This window comes from Lipophrys pholis, assembly GCF_963383615.2.
Source record: "Lipophrys pholis genome assembly, chromosome: 8".
Taxonomy (NCBI): Eukaryota; Metazoa; Chordata; class Actinopteri; order Blenniiformes; family Blenniidae; genus Lipophrys; species Lipophrys pholis.
Window position 1 is genome coordinate 30,979,736 of NC_137630.1, and position 21,395 is coordinate 31,001,130.

Below are 21,395 nucleotides of genomic sequence, written 5' to 3' on the forward strand. Positions count from 1 at the left end.
TGTTTGTATAGATCATATTCATATTGGTTGAGTTATGTGCTTTTAAATAAGTATGTTTCTCCCATAACATATTGTTTCGGGTGTTTTACAGTTTTGCTCCGTTTATCTTATTTATATTATATATTTACTTGATGTTATGATTGTATAGTAATAACAAAAAACATAGATTTTTACCAGCAAAAGTACATCTAGCCGGTGAAAAGACAACAATACACACAGCCAAACAAATAAAATCACAATGTAATGACACTCCATTCATCTTTCAGGCTACAAACCTCCACCAAAGTCTCCGATGGTCTGATGTCCCATCATAGCTGGAGGACATGAGGACGACAGTCTGGACGGAGGACATGAGGAAGACAGTCTGGACGGAGGACGAGGCCGACAGTCTGGACGGAGGACATGAGGACGACAGTCTGGATGGAGGACATGAGGACAACAGTCTGGACGGAGGACATGAGGACGACAGTCTGGACGGAGGACGAGGCCGACAGTCTGGATGGAGGACATGAGGACGACAGTCTGGATGGAGGACATGAGGACAACAGTCTGGACGGAGGACATGAGGACGACAGTCTGGACGGAGGACGAGGCCGACAGTCTGGATGGAGGACATGAGGACGACAGTCTGGATGGAGGACATGAGGACGACAGTCTGGACGGAGGACGAGGACGACAGTCTGGACGGAGGACATGAGGACGACAGTCTGGATGGAGGACATGAGGACGACAGTCTGGACGGAGGGACGAGGACGACAGTCTGGACGGAGGGACGAGGACGACAGTCTGGACGGAGGGACGAGGCCGATTGGATTTAAAACCAAAAAACAAGCATGAAACAGACAATCCAGAGGAAAAACTCCATTTTTGACCCTGACTTTGTTTTCATGCGAGACAAAAGAGAATTAATGTGAAAGAAAACAAAGAAGAAATGTTAAAAATGAGTCATTAAATTTCCCATTAAAGCAGAAATGAAGAAAAAAAACAAGCTCAGATTTAAGGAAAAGCCTCAAATTAAATGTTTTAATCAACTGGAGACGTTAAACCTGGTTTAAGTTACATTAAAGTCAACAAGAGAGAAATACTGAGAACTAAAAGTTTTGAACAAAACCACATTTTTCCATTGGACCCTTTTGGATTTTGCTCTTTAAAACAAGCTGCTGCTGCTGCTCTGGTTTAAAAGTTCCGTTTGCTGTTCGGAGCCTCGTTACGGTTGTTTTTTTTATCAACCCACAGATTGAAACACAAGAAACAAATGTCAGAGGAACTAAAACTAAGAGCCTAAAGAGACGAGACGTCAGTACTGGGACAGTAATCGTCTTCTTCTGAAAACCCGGAAATCAAAGTGGGAGAAACGAGCGCGTGTCATCGTGGCGGTTTAATCACGACGTCGTCGGGGAAAGTTTCAGCTTTCAAGGCTTCGGTCATTTTGTAGGGCAGGAACCCGCAGTGCCCAACTTCCTTCTTGTTCTTATGGATGAGTTTCTCTCAGTTTCACTCTCCGGACCGTAAATGCCTCAAACGTTTGACTCCGCCCACATTCCTATGCGTTTGACTCCGCCCACATTCCTAAACGCCTGACTCCGCCCACATACCTAAACGTTTGCTCCGCTCTGCAGTCAGGGGTCATTGGGTCGAGCTGCAAAAGCCACCGATGCTAGTTGCTTTGACGAGGCTCCGTGTCTTCTTCTCCGTTTTTTTGGGTGTATTTTCTGTGGCAGAGTTACAGCGCCACCTATAGGCTTGGCATGAGCACGACATCGTTCTGGAGTAGTTTCCACGGTGTCCCGTGGACGGGAAACTTTTTAAGAACGACGGGGAGGAACAAGACGCTCGTCTTCCTCTCGCTCCCCGATAGGATCCGAGTCCCAGCTGGAACGAAGTCGTCAGGATATTTATTGTCGCGGGTGCGAAACCGAGGATAAAACTCCGAAGGCTCCGGTTAGATAAAGAACCAGGACGTCTCGGCCTGCCTGACTTTAAACAGTATTACTCATCTGGGATACATAGTTTATTGTCGTTCTCCTGCATATCAAGTAAGAAGGAAACATTGAATTCGATCGAGGAAACGTGGCGCCTGAATTCGAGGGGAAAGAAAGTAAGATAACAGGAGCTTAAGAGATACTTTGGGTGTGATGATGTCAAGACAAACAAAATGGAGGCCGACAGTGAAAATCTGGGCCGAGTGATGAGTACCTTTGTTTTTTATCTCTCTATATTTACATTTTAACAGTTTTTATTTGTACGTTTATTGCTTCTATGGCACTTTTTAATCTCGTTGTAGTGGTGACAATGGCAATAAAGTTTCTATTGAATTCTATTCTACTTGTCGAAGGCAAAACATTCAAGATCTTTAAAACAAAAAAAAACTCATGCAAGAATTTAAACTTGAAAACAAGAGCTGACGACCCGGGCTCGATATCGCTCTGAAAAACCCAGACGAGCTCAGTCCTCGATGAGCATTAACACGAAGCGGGTTTATCAACTCCGTTAGTTCGTTCCGGAATTTTTCCCCGTCAAGATCAGTGCATCGTCACATAAAACGAAGTGTGCAGCATCGGACCAATCACAGCGCGGCAGAGCAGTCGACACAGTGGGGGAGAACGTCGAAGATTTCAAACACCAGGCTGAAAGCAACACGCTGTACCTGCGGCCTGGAAGTAATGCTGGCTGAAGATCTCCGACTCTGTCAATGCATAACTTGGGGAGATTTTACAATATCAATTCGCTGGACGGTATAACGGACGGCATGCTCATCACTCAATTTCACTTTATGACGGCACCAACGTGTGGAGCAGAGCGTCCTCACTGCTCGTCCCGTAGTTTAGCGTTTACATCCAGTTGTTTAGAGGCGGAGTTTCCTCCGTGTGCGTGTGTTTCGTGCCGGAATATTGATTCATCCCTGTGATGACATGAGTAGTTCTGCGTTCCATAAATTCATGTCGCTGCAGTTCTGTCAGGCGCGACTATTAACCTCATTGTTCTAGATCAACCCTCGAGGAGATAAACAGACCTGGAACAAAGTCAAGGACAAAATCATCCTCCAAAGCCTCAGTGGCCAGGATTTATTTTATTTTGTCAAAAGGATTGCGTCCCTCAATAAAAACTCATCCTCTAATAAGCTCCTCCCACCATACGTGCACCAATCAGGACCATCTAAGAGTGGGCAGGTCATTTTCCAAGAGATCTGATTGGTCAGTTGATCTCTTATCCAGAACATACCCTGCTCCGGAGCAGGTTAGAGGTTTAAAGTAAGTCAACACGGTGATTTCCCAGGTAGGAAGTAAACCGGCGTCGCTGTACGTAAAAACCCAGGATTAACCCTGAAGTTACCTCGATAAGAGGAAATCTTATCGGCCTCTGTGCCGTTACTTACAGCCATTATGGACAAATGTCATATACGCTTCATTATCCCCCCAAACAGGAAGTCTAAACAATCACTATTAAAACAGAAAAGTTGAAGGGGGCGTGGTCACTCCTATTCCCTCTGGTCGAGTGCAAGAACACGAATATTGTGGAACAATGTCATTGAAATAATGGAGGAAATTTAAAGTTTTACCAGGTGAAAGAATTGAAAAGAAAGATATTTACCTCTTTACAATATTGACCATTTCTACCAAAAAGACCTTGACGAGGAACTACTGTTCTACTTCTCCGACGTGTATGTGATGAAAAAAAAATAGTGAGAACAATACTTTGGAACCGGGTGATTTTATGAGTAGTTCCACCAGGGAACCATAGGAGGCGCTGCAACTGCACAAGGCAGCCAAAACCAAACGTCCAGGAAGAAGAGAGCAGAAGCTACAACAATAAAACATTAAGAGACGGAAATACGTTCAATTCATGTCGTTAAAATGAGTTGAGCTGCAGTCACCTGGCCAAGGACACACACACACACACACACACACACACACACACACACACACACACACACACACACACACACACACACACACACACACACACACACACACACACACGTCATAAACACATTGAATAAAAACCCAAATTAATCCATTTTGAATTAATTTGGGTTTTTATTTTGTTCTCTACTTTGTCACTAATGTGCAGGAGGATGATGAGCGGTGGAACTCAGTGTATCTAAAACTCAAAGTTTCCTCTGGAATTTTCTCTGTATTGAATGAATGTTGTGTTTGTTTTTTGTTTTTTATAACTTACTCAACAATAGGCAAAATGAAAAGTTGAAGAATGTTGAAATATAAAAACTCTCAGCATCAAAATGAAATGAGTAAATATTAAATATGAATATGTAAAAGGATTAATCATTGCTTAATAAAGGGAAATCAGGTAACAAACACTGACTTTACAACACGATGTTTCGGCACCGTGTCTTTTCTTTCTTTATTTTTTAATCAAACTTTGTCCCTTTTTAAAAAAAATAAAAAAATCTAACTTGGTCCTTTTTTCCAATTTGAACTTAGTCATTGTCTTTATCTACTTTATCCTTTTCTTTTAACCAACCTTGTCCTTTTTATTCATTTATTCGTTTATTTATTCATTTATTTATTTAATCAAACTTTGTCCTTTTTATTTATTTATTCATTTATTTATTAGTTTATTTATTAGTTTATTTATTTATTTATTTAATCAAACTTTGTCCTTTTCATTCATTTATTTATTAGTTTATTTATTTATTTATTAGTTTATTTATTTATTTATTTAATCAAACTTTGTCCTTTTTATTCATTTATTTATTAGTTTATTTATTTATTTATTAGTTTATTTATTTATTTATTTAATCAAACTTTGTCCTTTTCATTCATTTATTTATTAGTTTATTTATTTATTTATTAGTTTATTTATTTATTTATTTAATCAAACTTTGTCCCTTTAAAAAAATTAAATCAAACATGGTCCTTCTTTGATCATTATACAGAGGACATTACAAGTGAACATTTTTAAATCCAAAGTAACTAGAAAAGTAACTCCAGTCCTCCAGAAGCAGCTGTAATCAAGAACCACATTTCAGGTATTTTGCTTTAATGGGATTTTTCCTCTGATGAAGACTTCAAGGATACAAACAATAAAAACAAACATCTGTGTTTATCGGAGCGCGGAGCTGAATGTGGGGGGAGGCTCAGGTTCCTCAGGTTCCTCAGGTACACGTCGTTCTCGTTCTGATACAACTTTACAAAAAGCTGAAGCCAAGGCTGAACACACACAACAGAAAAACACAAACTTTCCAGGTCCTCCGGCTTCAATGAAATACTGGACGTGCGTTTTAGGCGGGTTTTTTCAACGTCAAAAGGCAACTAAACAGTTAAAAAATAGAAAAACATACAAATTTCTTTAGGGGCTGTCTGCTTGTTTGTAAGGTAATGATTTTTATCTACCAGTGATTCAGTCAGTCACTTTGTACTTTCTTTTATCTTCAGGTCATTCAGTCGGCTGTAAAACTCAGTACGCTGTTGACGTGTTTTATGTGATCATTAAGATTATATATCGCAGGTTTCTTCAGGTGGGGGAGGAGGTGGATGACCTGGCGCAGGAGGTGGCTAATACCTGGAACTGAGCTTAACTTCCCAAACATCCTGGCAAACAACGGGAACCGACATGAAGACTGAACTGGTGTCGGCTCGTAGCTCCGGTCCTGGTTGATCCTCCAGTGAGGAGACTGACTAATTCCTGGTTCTGAGGAGAGAACACAGCTGATGTGTGGAGACGCTGCACGGACAACTCGTCCACGACTCATTTTTTCAGCATTATTGATTTGAAGGATTTCAAAGTATATTTGCCACATTTGGAAGGATTATTAAGTACATTTAACACAAAAACATTCTAGTGTATCAAGGTCAACAATATCGTGTATTTTTAGCGTTTTTGATTCGGCAAACAGAGAATTTGTAGGAGCAAAATAATAATCAGTTTGATTTATGAGTCTTTTTCTTCTGAAGTAAAAAAATAGGATCGTTTGTTTTAGAATTATTTCTCCATATTTCCACACCATAACTCAGATATGAAAGAATGAGGGGGTTATATAATAAGATGAGTGAATTTTAATCTGATACTGATCTGACTTCAGGATATTTATATGCAGCTTCCAACTGAGCTTTTTATCAAAAGTAATTCTTAAAAATGTATTTACATGCACTTTGCTTAATTTGTTTACCATTAAGAGAATGGTAAACAAAGAGAAACAAAGCCATGTGATGCTATACTAAATATAGAGTCGTCTTACAATCCTGGAGCAAGACAAGAGTCTGGGCCATAAAACACAAACCTGATGAAATGATCTCGCTCCTGGAATGACGCAATCTAATGTCTGAAAGTTAACAACTCACCTGTGCAGTGAACACACAAAGATCCAGACTAATAGCTGGCAGCGCTGCACTGGTCCCGACTAATACCTGGTGTCAGCAGTCAGGTTGCAGGAGTCCTGTAATGATTTCACCTCTGCAGGAAGAAACAGGATCAATCACACCAGAAGATCCAGACTAACACCTGGAAAAGACAAAAGACAACAACAACAAAAACCTTCTACATTGCTTCAGCTCATATCCAGTACAGATTTATGTTTCAGGCTCTTTGCAACAAAATCGCTGTTCTCAACAAAAACAAGAAAACATTTAGAGAAATTCTAAATTGTTGTTGGATCTGGGGATGTTGAATTAAATCGACCATGGAGTTCTACAAACTCTACAAACTCTGGTGGATATCAACTAAATCCTGGAGTGATGCTCCTCAACAGAAGACTATGGACTGAAGGAAGCGCTCATGATCTGGTCTAATTCCTGGAAGTTATGTTACATTGTGGGACACAGACTAAAACCTGGCCAGAAGTTTTAGGTCTGGACTATCACCTGGAATCAAAATATTTAACATGAAATCATAAATAATCCCTGAAAATAATCTGGGTTCTGGATATCTGTGGGGAGCAGACTAACTCCTGGAAACAGTTTCAAACACTTCAGGGTGTGAAGCAGTCTGTGTCGCCCTCTTGTGGCTCACAGTCAAACTACCACCGCTCTAATCTGTCAGATTGTTCAATGTTTGACAGGAAGTGAAAATTGAATAACAAAAAAACGACTGAAAAGACGGAACCTTTCACAAAAAAAGCAGAGAAGCCAGTTTGATTAAATTTCCCTTAAAATGAAATGTAGTTTTATTTTGAGGCACTTAATGGAACAAGTTTCACATTAGAAAAAAAAACAATATTTTAACATTGAAACAAAAAGTAACAGATTCCAAAAATACTTCTGAGAATATGACAAAATAAGACAACATTCTGAGTTCTTAAAATAAATGTATTAAGTCTCTTATATTTGAAATAAATCAAAAAAGGCTTGGTTGGTAGAGCGGTCAACTCCCAATCGAAATGTTGCAAGTTCAATTCCCATCCCCGCCCGTCCACATGCTGAAATGTCCTTGAGCAAGGCACCAAACCGCTTCCATTACATTGACAGCGCCTTGCATGACCGTATGAATGGGTGGATGTGATTGATGATGTGAGACCCTTGGAGGCTGCGCAGGTAATAAATAGTTATATAAGTGAAATCCATTGACTAAACCTCAAGAGCTTTTAATTCAGGATTCACTTAACACTTATTTTGAAATGAATAATTTAAAGCCACTTCACACATTTAGTCACAGAAAACAAGAAAAGAAAAGAAGTGACAGGAATGTTAAACAATAAAATATAAAAGTAGTTAAAATTCATCTTTGGAAGAAAATCCATGGCATTTTACTTTGAAATGTTGGACTTATTTAAAAATATGAACTATACATATAGAATAGTTTTTTTAAAAAGGCTCCTGAATTAAATTCAGAACACTGAAGAAGAGGAAGAAGCTTCTGGAAACTCGACTCAGCTCCTTTTAACTTTGGACCTGCAGGAGGAAAAAGAGGAGGAAGAGGAGCAAGAGGAGGAGCAAGAGGAAGAGGAGAAAGATGAGGAAGAGGAGGAGAAAGAAGATGTTAGCCTTCATGTTGCTTCCACTTCAAACCACAGAACAGATTCATCAAGTGCGTTTAAATCGAGATAGCGGCTGAAATGCTAACATTAATGCTAACATTAATGCTAATATATTAACATCAATGCTAAAGAGACAGCCGCTTATCAATGCTAGTTATTAGCTGCGATGCTACCGTGTGATAAAAGTGCATTAGCAGGTGAAATGCTAACATTGATGAGAGAGTGAAGTTAGCATTTAGCATTTATACATACAGCTGACGCATGCTAACATTAGTTATTAGCATTCACATGAAAAGTAAAAATCAAAGTGTGTGAAAGAGTTTCCAACATCAAAGGGTTAAAATGATCGGGGTATTTTCTGTACTTGAAACTTTTCTTACATTTCCACCAGAACCAGAACCAGAACCAGAACCAGAGGCCTGGTTTAACAGGAGCCGCTGCAGAACGGAGGCCCAAAGAGTCCAAAACTAAAACATTTATATACTGAAATTATTTTCATTCTAGTATTACATTTTTATTTTGACATTATATTGAATTAGAAAAAACTTTTCAAATCACAGGCTCTTGCAATACTTTAATATCCATGAATTTTTTATTTTTTTTTAAATAATCTTTGCGCTGAGCCCACCACAAACTAATTAAAATAAATTCACACAAAATTTTCCCAAAAGTTTTTATTTCCTTTATTAAATCAAAATTTTTTTTTTTTTTAATTTTAGTGCAGAAAAAAAGTTTATTTTGGCATTAAAGTGTCACATTTTCATCTTTTATCTGTAGTAAATAAACTTTATAGAACATAAATAATAAAGACTTTTACTCCAAAAAGCAACATAGAAATAAAAAAAACACAAAAACAAAAATGTATGACCATCTGTTTGTGGCTTCCGTTAAAAAAAAAAAAAATAAGAAATTAAAGAGACAGTTGTTGGGAGTTCTTGAGTTTCAAACTCAAAGAAAAAAGAAATTTGAAAGTTTAAAATAATATAAATTATGAAAAAAAAAAAAAATCAAAACTGCTGATTCAGAAAACTAAATTATTCATAAACTGAGAAAAAAAAATATGGAATATTTTCACTAGACAAAACAAATGGTATAAAAATATTTGTGAAATCTCAAGCCGTTTCTTTTTTCTCCCAGTCACCACAATATATAAAATAAAAGAAATTAGTAATCCTTAACCTCGAGAAAACCGCCGAGACAACATTTTTCCTTAAAAAAACCGAAAATATACTTTTAAACGTATTTCTTTCTCTTCCTGTTCACAGTTTAATGATTTATGACTTCAGAAACCGAAAAACAAAAAAGTTGGTAGTTTTTTGTCTCCGAGTCGAGACGCAGCGACGTTCTTATCCCGACCCGCCACCAAGACTTTTATTTGTTTTACCAAAACACCTCAGAAGACGTTCGGGAGCAAAACTGGTCACGATTCTAAAGTTTAACAAAAGAAAGGAAAAAAATAATAAAAATTTTTTTTTTAAAGTTTTAAATAAAACAAATCTCATTTTGGCAAAACAAACATAATTCCGAAAAGTTCTCATGGTTATTTTGAGCTGCTATACCAACTAAGGGTACTTCAAAGAACATAATGCAGTTTTTTTTTCTGGGTTTCACGGAAACGTCTCGTTATCGGTTCTGATCGTCTCGTCATGAAACGGCGACTTCCCGTTTCTGTGGCCTGAAAAGGTCTTTTTCATCAGAATTAATCACAAAATCGTGAAGGAGAAATTTGACGCGAATCGTTCTCACCTCGTCGTTTATCGACGGTCCCGACAAAATTGAGTTTTTTTTAGTAACACCAGAAGTACCATCCTGCAAATTGGCACATTTATCACCGTCGACACGTTTCTCTTTCTGACGTTTGCGGCTTCCACGAAAAGTTTTTCTACAAATATTGACCTGCTCCTTCAGAATAAAAGCGTCTGAACTCGAGGTTCCTCCTCTCCAGCTTCGCCGCGTTGGACGAAGGCGGCGGAGGACTCGGTGCGTCACGGACGTCAGGAGACAAAAATAAAAAAATAAAAAAAAACCTCAAACTTCCTTTCGTCCCGAAGAGAAACAACGTAAACACAAGAGAAACGCGACTTTCTTTGTAAGCCTCCATCGAACAGACTAAAAACATTCAGGACGCCTCCGCCCGACGCCTCCTTCAACGAGACGCCGCGGCGCCGGATGTCAGTAGATACGTGTGATTGAGAGTAAAGACGCTCCGATCGGCCCGAAGCTGAGACACAATCGTATGGCTTCTGTACAGATGAGAGGGAAAAGGCACCGAACACCAACGGTCCGTCTGCAGCGACCCCAACGTTTCCACTGCGCAGCCGCAAAACACGAAGGTCAAAGGTCAACTGGGTTTGGTTTCCATCAGACCAATGAGACGATGACGGCGGAAGCAGCTCCCTCTAGTGGTCAGAGTCAATATGACAACCACAATGTAGAGACAGTCACGGTTTGGTTTCAAACGGACTCAAAAACTGAAAGAACATCGCAATAAGAACCAGGGAGTCAGACTTGTGCTGCCCTCTAGTGGTCAGACTAGTTATGGCAGCGGCAATGTCAACGAGTAACGACAAAGAACGGGACTTTAAGTATTTGTTTCATCATTAAATCTGCTTTTATAATTTATCAACGTCGGCGTCAAAGGTCAGTGAGGCGGCGAACCTCCGAGAGCAGGAAGGTCGGATCCGTGTCGCCGTCAGAATCGGATAAGCTCAAGTGCGCTGCCCTCTACAGGGTGGAGAAGTCATGACAGCAGCAACGTACAACAGCAATGAAGTAAAATCACTTCAAAAGAAGCAAAGTCATTTTCAATCTTAGAGCCAAAACTACGGTTTTCTCAATAATTAACCGAACTCTGACGTAGACTGACATGGTCTTACGAGGTTTCGGGAAGATCGTGACGGAGAAAATCTACGAAGAGCAGAGACGGCGCCGCCCTGGTGGTTGTAATGTTAAAGACGAGTTTCCCACGGAAACAAGAAAGTTTCTTATTTTCATGCTCAGAAATTCCTGTTACGTGTTAAAAGTGGAAAATAAGGAATAAGTGAGTTAAACACAAACGAAGCTTCACTTCGTCATTTGAGCCAAACCGTACCAGGAGTTTGTAAACCTCAGGATCGGCGTTCAGACGCCCCCTGGTGGTCGGAGCAGTTATGACGAGAGCAATGTAGGAGAGGGAAATTCAACAAATAAAGGCAAAAGTCTTCGTTATAAATTCATATCAAAACTAAATAGAAACTTGACCTACATCTAGACAGGTTGAAGATTTGTTATGGTCGGAAAAATACGCAACTTGTAATTAATTACTTCTGATTTCTGTCCAAAAAACGCGGCGTGGAATATTTGATAAAACTGGGAGAGCTTTTTTGTGGTCTGGGACTCTTTGAGCCTCCGAAAGATCGATTCGGGTTTTTAAACGCGTCGCAGCTGCACAGTGAAAAACACCAAACGTGGGGTCGAAGGTCAAACCCAACGGTCGCCACGGCGACGAGCGCTCGGTTTTCAGCGTAAGGCGTTTCTCCTCCGGTCGGTTTGTTTTTAAGGCAGAGAGGGCTTCCTGCTGCTCCTTCTCCTCCTTCACTTCAGTGTTAGGCAGACGGAGGAGACGCAGCTCCTTCTGGAGCTCTGAGGAGGAGACGGAAGGAGGAGAGGTTAGAGGTTAGAGGTCAGGATGACGGTGGGAGGAGCCTCCTCCTCTGTCCAGGGAGACTCCTCCTCTCCGTCACACGAGGAGAAAGAAGCTGAAGCGGGTTAGAAAGAGCAGGTGGGGAAAGTGAGCGCCTCCTCTTTCCTGACGAGGAGTTCCTCCTCTTCATCATAAAAACCACGTGAGTTTATCTTTCACCTCCTCCGTCAGAGGACAGCGAGTCTCCTCCTCTTCGGGGAAAAGAGGAGGAAAGGTGGAGGTTTCTTCCTCCCCGTCAGAGGAGAAATGAGTCAGATAGGAAAACAGACCACCTCCTCTTCCTCCTCCTCCTAACGTCTGCAGTCTGAAGCTCTGAGGACGAGGAAGAGGAGGATGACAGTGAGAGCATCGCTCTGAAAAGGAGGTTCAGAAAGTTCAGGAGGAAAACAGCGCACCTCTTCCTCCTCCTCCTCCTCCTCCTGCAGTCTTTAGTGTTGGCGAGGTCACGAGGAGTCCAAGGTGCAGGGTCGGCTAACGCGGCTACTGTTAGCATCTCATTTACTCCTGCTGCTCCTCCGCGGGCCTCCTTCTAAACTCCACAGAGGAGGAGGAGTCTGGAAGGGGGAGGAGTCAGGAGGAGGAAGAGGAGCAGCGTCTTAACGCTCATCGACGCATCATCGACCCTTTTCACAGTGACGTCACTCAACTTCCAACTCTCCTGTAGGTTATATTTATAATGTGTATTATTATGTGTTACATAAGAGTTTTAATATCTGTAGGAACTTTTATGAAAGCAGGTGTCACATTCTAATGGTTACTGCAACTTTTTACTGCATGTTATATTTGTAAATATGTATTAGTATGTTGTGTTCCTGCAGACGGAAACTAGCTACGACTAAAATCTGGTACGAAGCATCTTTTCTTCAAGATGAATGTTTTTGCACATGGTCCCTGAAAAACAAACTAAATAATAAGTGGAGTGACGTCACAGTGAAAAGGGTGGTTTGATTTTAGTTTTCTTAGTAGAGCCCGCCTCCTGTGACCTGTGATTGGCTCTGCAGAGTCAACAGCAGCCAATCAGGCACAAGGAGGGGCGGGACTTCACTGTAACAAGTTAATAGTAACCAGGTCATTCATCCAGAGTGGAAGTGATGACTGTTAGGAGGAGGAGGAGTTAGGAGAAGGAGTCAGGAAAGGGAGGACCGGGCAGGAGGAGGAAGATGAGTCAGGAGGAGCAGCAGGAGGAGGAGGAGCAGCAGGAGGAGGAGCAGCAGGAGGAGGCGCAGCAGGAGGAGGCGCAGACCCCCAGGGAGCAGCAGTGTGCACGGCGTGACCTTTGACCACAGCAGACACACACAATCACTTCACTGACTTTGGCAGAAACGCCTCCATCTCCACGCTAACGCCTGCCTGCTCCGCCGCCGCCGAGGATGAGGAAGAAGAGGAGCTGAGGAAGAGCGGCCCGCCGGCCGGCCGGGGCAGGCTGTACATGTACACGGCGCCGATGACAAGCCCCGCCCCCGCCGTGAAGAGCAGGTCCACGTGGAAGGCGAACAGGTAGACGGACATCACCGTGGAGACGATGATGGAGAAGGAGGTGGCGAAGCCCTTCAGGATGTTGTCGGCGTACTTCACCACCACCGCCACCAGCAGCCCGCCGAACGCCTGGTTGCAGATGACGAACCACACCATGCCGGTGTAGCCAAACAGGAAGCCCTGCTGGGAGACGGCGGCGCCGTCGTTCCACCACAGTCCCAGTGTGCCCAGCGCCATGCCGAAGATGCCCAGCTGCACGTTCCTCACCCACACCGAGGCGGCGCTGCCCTTCAGGATCTTCTCGAAGTAGACCCCGGCGAAGCCCGACGACAGGCAGCTGATGACCACGGCCACCAGGCCCACCAGGTAGTTCTGCTGCGACGAGTCCTGGCCCGACGCCTCCTTGTTCGCCTCCTGCTGCACCTGGGAGAGCGCGTCGAGGTGAGAAATTTGACACACAAAGGAAAACATACTCACACACATCAAACACCGGGAACCGGTCGGGCCAGATTGGAGGGTGACGGTGGCGGTTACCTGAACGATGGCGACGCCAGCGAAGAGCAGCAGCAGAGAAACCCACTGAACTCTGGACAGAGACTTCCTGAGCATCAGAACGCTGAACAGAGCCGTGGTCAGGATCTTCAGCTGGTACGTCACCTGGTGGGGGTCGAACGGAACCACATCATTAAAACCGCTCCGTTCTCAGAGGGGTGGTGGAGGTGGGCGGGGACTCACCTGGAAGGAGGCGGCGGGCAGGTTGGAGATGGCGATGTACTGCAGGTTGTTCTGCAGCGTGTAGATGAGTGAAGGGACGGCCATTTTCAGAGTGTCACTGTACTGAAACACCACACAGTCCAACAGGAAGGACAAGGTCTCCTTCACACTGACTATACACACACACACACACACACACACACACACACACACACACACACACACACACACACACACACACACACACACACACACACACACACACACACACACACACACACACACACACACACACACACACACACACACACACACACACACACACACACACACACACACACACACACACACACACACACACACACACACACACACACACACACACACACACGGATAAGCTTCGCAAATAAGGCGAACACACAATACCACATCCTGCATGTCTGAAAACGGTAATCCTCATGGTAATCCTGTTCAGGTATGGACTCGTCCCCCTGAACAGAGAGACCCCCCCACAGCCCTCGCTGATTTGCTTGTATTGCTTTTGTCTTTTCCAGACGGCTTGACTCGTCCAGTAAATGCAACGACAAAAAGCAAACGGAAAAGACAAAGACAAAGCAGGAGAAGTGTTGACAAAATGGAATAAGCAAAGACAAGATAGAAAAGAATGCGACTACCTTTGTATAGTTTTTGTATTATTGATTCTCTTTATATTTCCACATTTATTTCCTTTTAATTTTGGCACTCCTGTGATTCCATAGTCGTCGGGTTTTGTCGCGATGCGTCGTCTCGAGATGCCGAGGCGTCACGTCAAGGGTCGCGGTAGTCGCTCCGTGTCGTCAAGGTCTCGAGGTAATACTCGCATGTTACGTTAGCATCCCGGTGTCGCGCAGAGGACCATCAGCTGCTGCTATGACTCTCTAAATATCCGATAGCGGTTGCGGGCTTAACGACTGATACCTCGGCCGTCGTGGAACTGAGCACAAAGCCCGAGGGATTTGAGCCGCGACCGTGGATTTTACGAACGATTCTCCCGCGATCCGATCTTTCGTCTCAGACGGACGAAAATCGCGCCGCTTGTGGAGCCTTTAAAACGTCATCGTCTTGTCTCGTTGTTGTTGTCGAGTTGCTGCGTCAAGGTCTCGAGATCGTCTCATCGCAGTGTCACGGTGTCGAGGTGATTCCCCAAGGGGTCGTCGTAGTCGTGTAGTTTGCAGTTGTGTAGTGCGTCTGTGCATACGTACATCTCTTCTGCAGCAGGATGATGAAGAGACATGTGGTGACCTTCAGCACCTCCGCCATGACGACGGCCGACGTGGCGTAGAAGCGGTCGCCGGGCAACGTGCGGACGTACCGGATGCTGAGGATGAGCGAGGCGTTCTGCACCACCAGAACGGCCAGGCTGATGTACTTCAACTTCCTGTTCGCTGGAGGACAGACGGAGGGCTGGAGGTGAGCGGACAACCAACAACTGCCCCATGTCCTCCCAACAACTGCCCCAAATCCAAATATTAATCAAACAACTGCCCCATGTCACCCAACAACAACTGCCCCAAATCCAAACACCCACCTGACAAGAATCAAATTCCGTTATTAGTACTCGTGAGTAAACTAGTCTAGCAGGAAGTGACTGTATTTGGCACGCCATAGTAAGCAACAACTAGACCGGCAGGTACTTGATAGAGTGATAAAAGAAAAACTAAATAACTTGAATAGAATAAAATACCTTTGCCACTGGAGCAAGAGCAAGTTTCAAAGTTTCAATTGCCCCACAACCAAACAAACGCCCAACTGTTATCTCAGATTAACCAGATGATTGCCCAATCCACCCGACAGCAGCCCAACATCCACAAGAAAACCAAATAATCTGTCCAGTTTATTTCAGGAAGAGCAAACATCCAGATTATAGAGCATCTTCCTCCTCAAACATCCAGATTATAGAACTTCTTCCTCCCACTAACTGGTGTAACTAGTTACATCTACTTTGCAACTAACCAATAACTCCTGGTGTTTGACTGCTGGGAGCGTCTGAGGATCATGTTTACAGGAGTGTGTGAAGAAAGGAGTGTGTGAAGAAAGGAGTGTGTGTTCTCAGCAGAGGGGTGGGTGGGTGTGTGTGTGTGTGTGTGTGTGGGTGCGTGTGTGTGTGTGTGGGTGCGTGTGTGCGTGTGTGCCCAACCTACACGTCAGCATCGACCTGGCAACAGTCAATATGACTAGTTAATTAGCCTGTAGCTCTGCTAACTGCTAATGTTGACTGTTTAACACCAGTTTATTTCAGACTAGTTAACTTTTTCTGTTTAGCGGAGCAGCTAGTTAGTTCGCTGGCATATTCAGCTGACAGACCTAATTCATTTCAATAAAATATTTTTAAGTTGTTTTAAAGTCCTCCGCAACGCACACGGTCCCCAGATTCAAAGCGCAGGGGCCCGGGAGAGGCTGCTCCGCTGCTCCGCTGCCCGACCCCCGCTGCTCCGCTCCCCGACCCCCGCCGCGTCCACTCACCGTCGCTCTGACCGCGGCTCGCCGCCTTCTCCTCCGCCGCGCTGCCGCGGCTCCCTCCGGCCATGCTGCGCTCGCTGTCCCCGCCGCCCGGACCGTACGAGTCTTCGCCCCGCCGCCTGCTAGGCTAACGCTCCGCCGGCCTGCGAGCTGCTCCCCGTCCCCGCTCTCGGTGGGGACGCCGTGGCAGAAGCTCCACCGCCCGGCTCGCTGTTCGGGTTGGACGCCGGAGGAGGCTGCGGGTCCGTCGGAGCGCGTCCTTGTGTGGAGCCGGAGGAGGAGAGAGGAGGCTGCGGGGAACCGGCGGGACCATGAGAGGAGGGGAAGAGTCTGCGGAGGCTCCAGGTATCCCGGAAGCTACATCCAGGGACTACATGAGCCGAGAGGAGCCGGAAAAACCCGAAAGACACAGGACGAGCCGAGATGAACCGAGAGAAGCCGAGTGGAGCCGAGATCTCCAACTAATAGATACGACCTTTATTCTTGTGCCTCTTGATGCTTGAATTTATTTAGAATTTTATAAAACACATATGTTGCCATGGAGACGCTGATATATTAAGAGATAAATTAGAGAGGCAGGCACAGAAGATTTCCTCTGGAATTTTGTAGTTATCACATAAACTGAGTTTGTTCAGTTTTTATCAACAGCCATTCAAAAATGAATCGTTAAAGTGGGAGCAGTCAGAGAGATGTCTTCTTTTCCTCTGCTCTCTGAATGAAACAATCACTTCCTCGTTTGGCAGGAAGCCATCCTATTGGCTGCGAGGTTGACCACGCCCCTCTCCAGGTTGAATAGAGGATCTTTTGGAGGTCTCACTCCGCTGGAGAATCAGTGAACGGAGCAAGCGTCACAAAAACTAATTTTAAACAAAACTTTACTTTAAAACATTATTGGAAATAATCTCAACAATCATTCATTAAATGAATACTTACTTCTGAAAAAGTATTTGAAATTGTATTCACAATTTCAGTTTCAAGAAAAGGAGAAATCAGAGTTAAAGTGACAAAGTTTTTATTCAAAACATGGGATCTATTTTTTGATCCACAAAACTTCTTATTTAACGTAAATAAACACAAACAAGTGATCAAACGGCCACTTTGACCATCAACTCCACTGTTTTTAGGGCAACGAGGCGTCGAACAAAACAGGACGACAGTGACAACCATCGGTTGGTTTCCATGGAAACTGAATAAAGGGTTCATGTCACTTTTAGAGAAAAGATTTTTAAAAAATGACACGTGCTAAACTTCAGATGTCTTTCTTCAAATCGTTAACGTTTGATTCTTCCCATTTAAAGAACTTCTTCTGGACTCCTACCAGAAACGAGCCCAGATTTAAACGTTCACAGTTTCTCTACAGAGAGAAGCTGAAAATAAGGTGCTGCTTCTATTAACTCTTATAAAGTCAGTAAAATGGCAAAAAAATAAATAAGTTTAAGACCAACTCCTTTGTAAAGCATTAAAAAAAAAAAAAAATCTAAAACAAATAACGGTTGACAGAAAATCACAAACGAGAACAAATGGAGAAAATACGATGCGAAGAGCTTATTTCTCTTCCCGATTCTGAATTTTCCAGTGTGATTTGGTTAAAAACTCTAAAATAACCAGTTGAGGCGTTCAAGTTGTTCCCGGAAATGACAAGAAAGAAAAATATAAAGTGCAAAGCGAAATCTTCAACCACAAAGAGTTTAGAAATTTTCCAGTGTTTGACATCTATCTGCTCGTCGTGGTTCAGCTCCCCTCCTCTTCCTCCTCAGCTCCTCCCTCCACCCAGGGGTGAGAGAGGATCTGCTGCAGGGAGGGGCGGAGGTGCGGCTCGTAGCAGAGGCACCAGCGCAGGAGCGAGCGGCAGCCTGAAAACACGCAAACAAAACACACCTTTACTTTTAGGAGGTTTTCTCCAGAAAAGGTTTTGATTCCTTTTTCTGTTTCCAGGATAAAAATATTCTGACGTCAGGGAGACTGAATGAAACATTTTCTTCTGTTTTTCTTATTATTATCATTTTAAAAGAAACAATCACAAACAAGATGTTTTTTTAAATTTATTTCATGTATTAATATATTTTGCATTAATTTATGATTTTTTTTGCATGAATTTATCTTGCATTCATTAAGCATTAAGTTATATATATATTTTTTTTAAATATTAATGTATTTTTGCATTTTTCTTAGCAGCAATATATTTTTGCGTTAAACTATTTATTTATTGATGTTACTTTTTATAAATATGGATTTATTGAATATTCTCACCACACCAAGACACGATGAACACATTTCTCAGACTAAAAATATTCAGAAGTATTTTCTTTCTATTTTAACCGTCTGTGTTTGTCCCGCTCAGCCTCAGTGACTCTGATGAAGAGGAAACGATGTGTCTTCATGTGTGTTACCGTTGGAGAGGCGGGGGGGGAAGTCGGGCATCGCCCGCACGATGTCGACGTCACTGCCGAAGGGGACGTCCCCGCACACCATGTCGAACAGCAGGACGCCCAGAGACCAGATGGTCAGCGGCTCGGCGCGATACGAGCCGGTCAGGATCCACTCGGGGGGGCTGTAGACCCGAGTCCCTGGAGGGGCGGGAGGGGGCAGAGAGATTTACCCCAGAGGCAGAAAGCTGACAAAAGCCACGTTTACTTAATAATGCTTCAAGTGAGACGGGTTTCGTGTTTTGAAGACAATGTAGTTTTCATCTGGGGCCACAAGTGGGTGCTGCTGTTTGTTTTTTGTCGATAATGTAATAATGTTTTTGGTCAAACCGTCAAAGTCGCTGTACGGCGTCTCCTTCAGCGGCGCTCCAGACCCGAAGTCGATGATCTTGACGTCCAGCGTCTTAGTGTCCACCACAATGTTCTCGTCCTTGATGTCTCTGTGCAGGACGCCGTGAGCGTGCACGAAGAGCAGCGTGTCCACGATCTGACCCAGGAACCTGTTGGGAGGGAGCGTTAATGGCGGGGATCCGGAGCAGATAGCCGGTGGAAGCAGACGGTTGGGGGGGGGGGGGGTCCGACCTGCGGGCGAGGTGCTCAGGCAGCGCTCCTCTCTCCGTGATGAAGTCGAACATGTCCTGGCTGTGCGGCGGGCGCTCCAGGACCAGCAGGAAGCCCCGCCCCTTTACCTGGAACCAATCCAAGAGGCGCACGACGCCACGATGACCCCCAACCTCTGTGAGGCGCTGCAGCAGAACGATCTCTGAGGGAACCGGGTCGGCCTCGTCCGGCTGAGGAGAGCCAAGAACGCACACGCTCACTATTTACACACATATCCCGGGATTTTAATGTCCTCGTGGTGCGTTCAGGTTCGTCTGCTGTCACGGAAATCCCCCCCCCCCGCACCCACACTGATGTCCGGTCTGTCCAGCAGGGGGCGGAGTTTGGCATTAAAACTGTAACTCACCAGCCTCGTCCACGTCCCCACCCGGTCGTTGGAAACCTCTTTGATGGCGACCTGGTGAGACACAAACCAGAAGCTCAGGAAACGAGTGAAACTTTTTGGAGTTAAAAATCTCCGGCGTCTCCGTTTCATCTGACCTGCTGACCGTCCGAGAGCCGCTGGCCTGAAAACACGCTGCCGAAGCCGCCGCTGCCGATCAGAGGCCCCCAGACATACTGTCTGTGGAACGGCTCCTTCACTGAGGACAGACAGACACAACATCACACACTCTGAGACGTCCTGACAAACCTTAACCGCAGGGAAACCAGAAATCCGTCCCAGGTGGATTTCAGACAAGAACGAAACATTTTTCCAGGATTTTGTTTTTCGTCTCGAGACGCAACAGGAGTTCAGATTTAAAAAAATCTATATGGTAACAAATGATTAGTCTTCAATAAAAGAATATATGATGTGGTGTTCCACAGGGATTTAATCTGGAGCACCAGGTTTTCTCACAAAGTCTATTAAAAAGTTTAAACACACTATATTCAGTAATAGCTCTTTTTTTTATTATCCTGTACAAAACCAACACAAATGTGAATTATGGACTTTTTGAACCGTATAAACCTGGATATAAAGTATTTAAATGATATGTTGCAGGAATCATATCAGCAGAAATTTTACAAATCTCAGGATAAACAGACTTAAATGTGTTGTGTAAAATAGCTGCACAAGATTCCTACATTTATGTAAAATCTGATGATTTCTGGACCTTGTAAACATTTTATTTAGGTATATAGTGTCAGAAATGTCCATTAAAATACAACAGGAGGTAAAGTAAGACTAAATATATATCTATTTAAATCCCAAACTGTTTAAGTTATGCTTCAATAACAGTGAATCTAATGTGGCGTTCCACAGGGATTCAGTCTGGAGCCCCAGGTTTTCTGACTGAGTCTCGATCTTGTGTAAACTAGTTGAGAAGCGGGTCTGAAAGAAAGTTTATAACCAACAAACCCCCAATAAAGTCTCAGTGTCTATCTCTTGACATTTCCATTAGACAAACACAGTAGAGACAAAAAAAATTGCTTTAGAATCTCTCACTTTATTTTGAAATCTTCCAAAACCTGAACATTTCTGCACTTTTTTGAACATTTAATTGTTTAAAACATGAACAGAATGAATCAGAGCTTCCCCCCCGTGTGGGATTAAGTGTGTAAAAAGTAGTAATGTGGAGGTTTTCCTCACCATATCTCCCCCTGGCCTCCTCCTTCAGGTGCAGCTCCGTGTCTCTCGTTTCCATCCTCCACCCTCCTCCACTTCAAACCCGCCGAAACTTCCCGCCTTCTTTACTCCCCTCCCCTCGTTGTGTCTTCAGCTCCAACCTCTACGTGAGAAAACTGCCGTGTCGGCCTTTTTCTCGAGTTAAAAACACGTTAAAAACGTTAAAATCTTGGTTGTAGTGCGGTGAGACGTTGCATGCCGCTCCCGCCCTCCGGTGGCCTTTACGTTACGTTACGTTACTGTTTGGATCCTTATTTAGACCCTCCCGCCGTAGCCCCGCCCACACACCCCGGGAATGTCCAATCAGCGTCGAGTAGTGTGCTCAATGTTTTGAGTCGCTCCGCCAATCAGGTGTGAGCTGTCTTCCCACTGAAATGGGAATAATTCAAGAAGTGAAACGTGTGTGTGTGTGTGTGTGTGTGTGTGTGTGTGTGTGTG

At 43.9% G+C, this 21,395-nt stretch overlaps 2 protein-coding genes across 4 annotated transcripts; both read right to left on the reverse strand.

Annotated features, from left to right (window-relative positions):
* Positions 1-7,092: 7,092 nt before the first annotated feature.
* Positions 7,093-16,678, reverse strand: slc35a2 (solute carrier family 35 member 2). 3 transcript variants are annotated; one of them, XM_080470498.1, is made up of 6 exons: positions 16,308-16,678; positions 15,047-15,229; positions 13,827-13,978; positions 13,626-13,748; positions 12,928-13,514; positions 7,093-7,847 (listed from the first exon to the last, which is right to left on the reverse strand). In XM_080470498.1, exons 1-6 carry the CDS (start codon positions 16,369-16,371, stop codon positions 7,826-7,828), a joined length of 1,131 nt encoding a protein of 376 aa, XP_080326624.1. In that variant the 5' UTR covers positions 16,372-16,678; the 3' UTR covers positions 7,093-7,825. The 3 variants fall into 3 exon arrangements, with proteins under 3 accessions (XP_080326624.1, XP_080326625.1, XP_080326623.1); XM_080470499.1 differs by having other exon boundaries at positions 7,099-11,554; positions 13,128-13,514; positions 16,308-16,651; XM_080470497.1 differs by having other exon boundaries at positions 7,099-11,554; positions 16,308-16,651.
* Positions 16,679-18,035: 1,357 nt separating this feature from the next.
* On the reverse strand, positions 18,036-20,976 carry pim2 (Pim-2 proto-oncogene, serine/threonine kinase; the record flags this gene model as incomplete). The annotated part of the gene is made up of 7 exons (XM_080468578.1): positions 18,036-18,157; positions 18,695-18,871; positions 19,061-19,230; positions 19,313-19,521; positions 19,698-19,748; positions 19,832-19,932; positions 20,922-20,976. The coding sequence occupies 7 exons, from the start codon at positions 20,974-20,976 to the stop codon at positions 18,036-18,038; spliced, it is 885 nt and encodes a 294-aa protein (XP_080324704.1).
* Between the last annotated feature and the right edge of the window lie 419 nt (positions 20,977-21,395).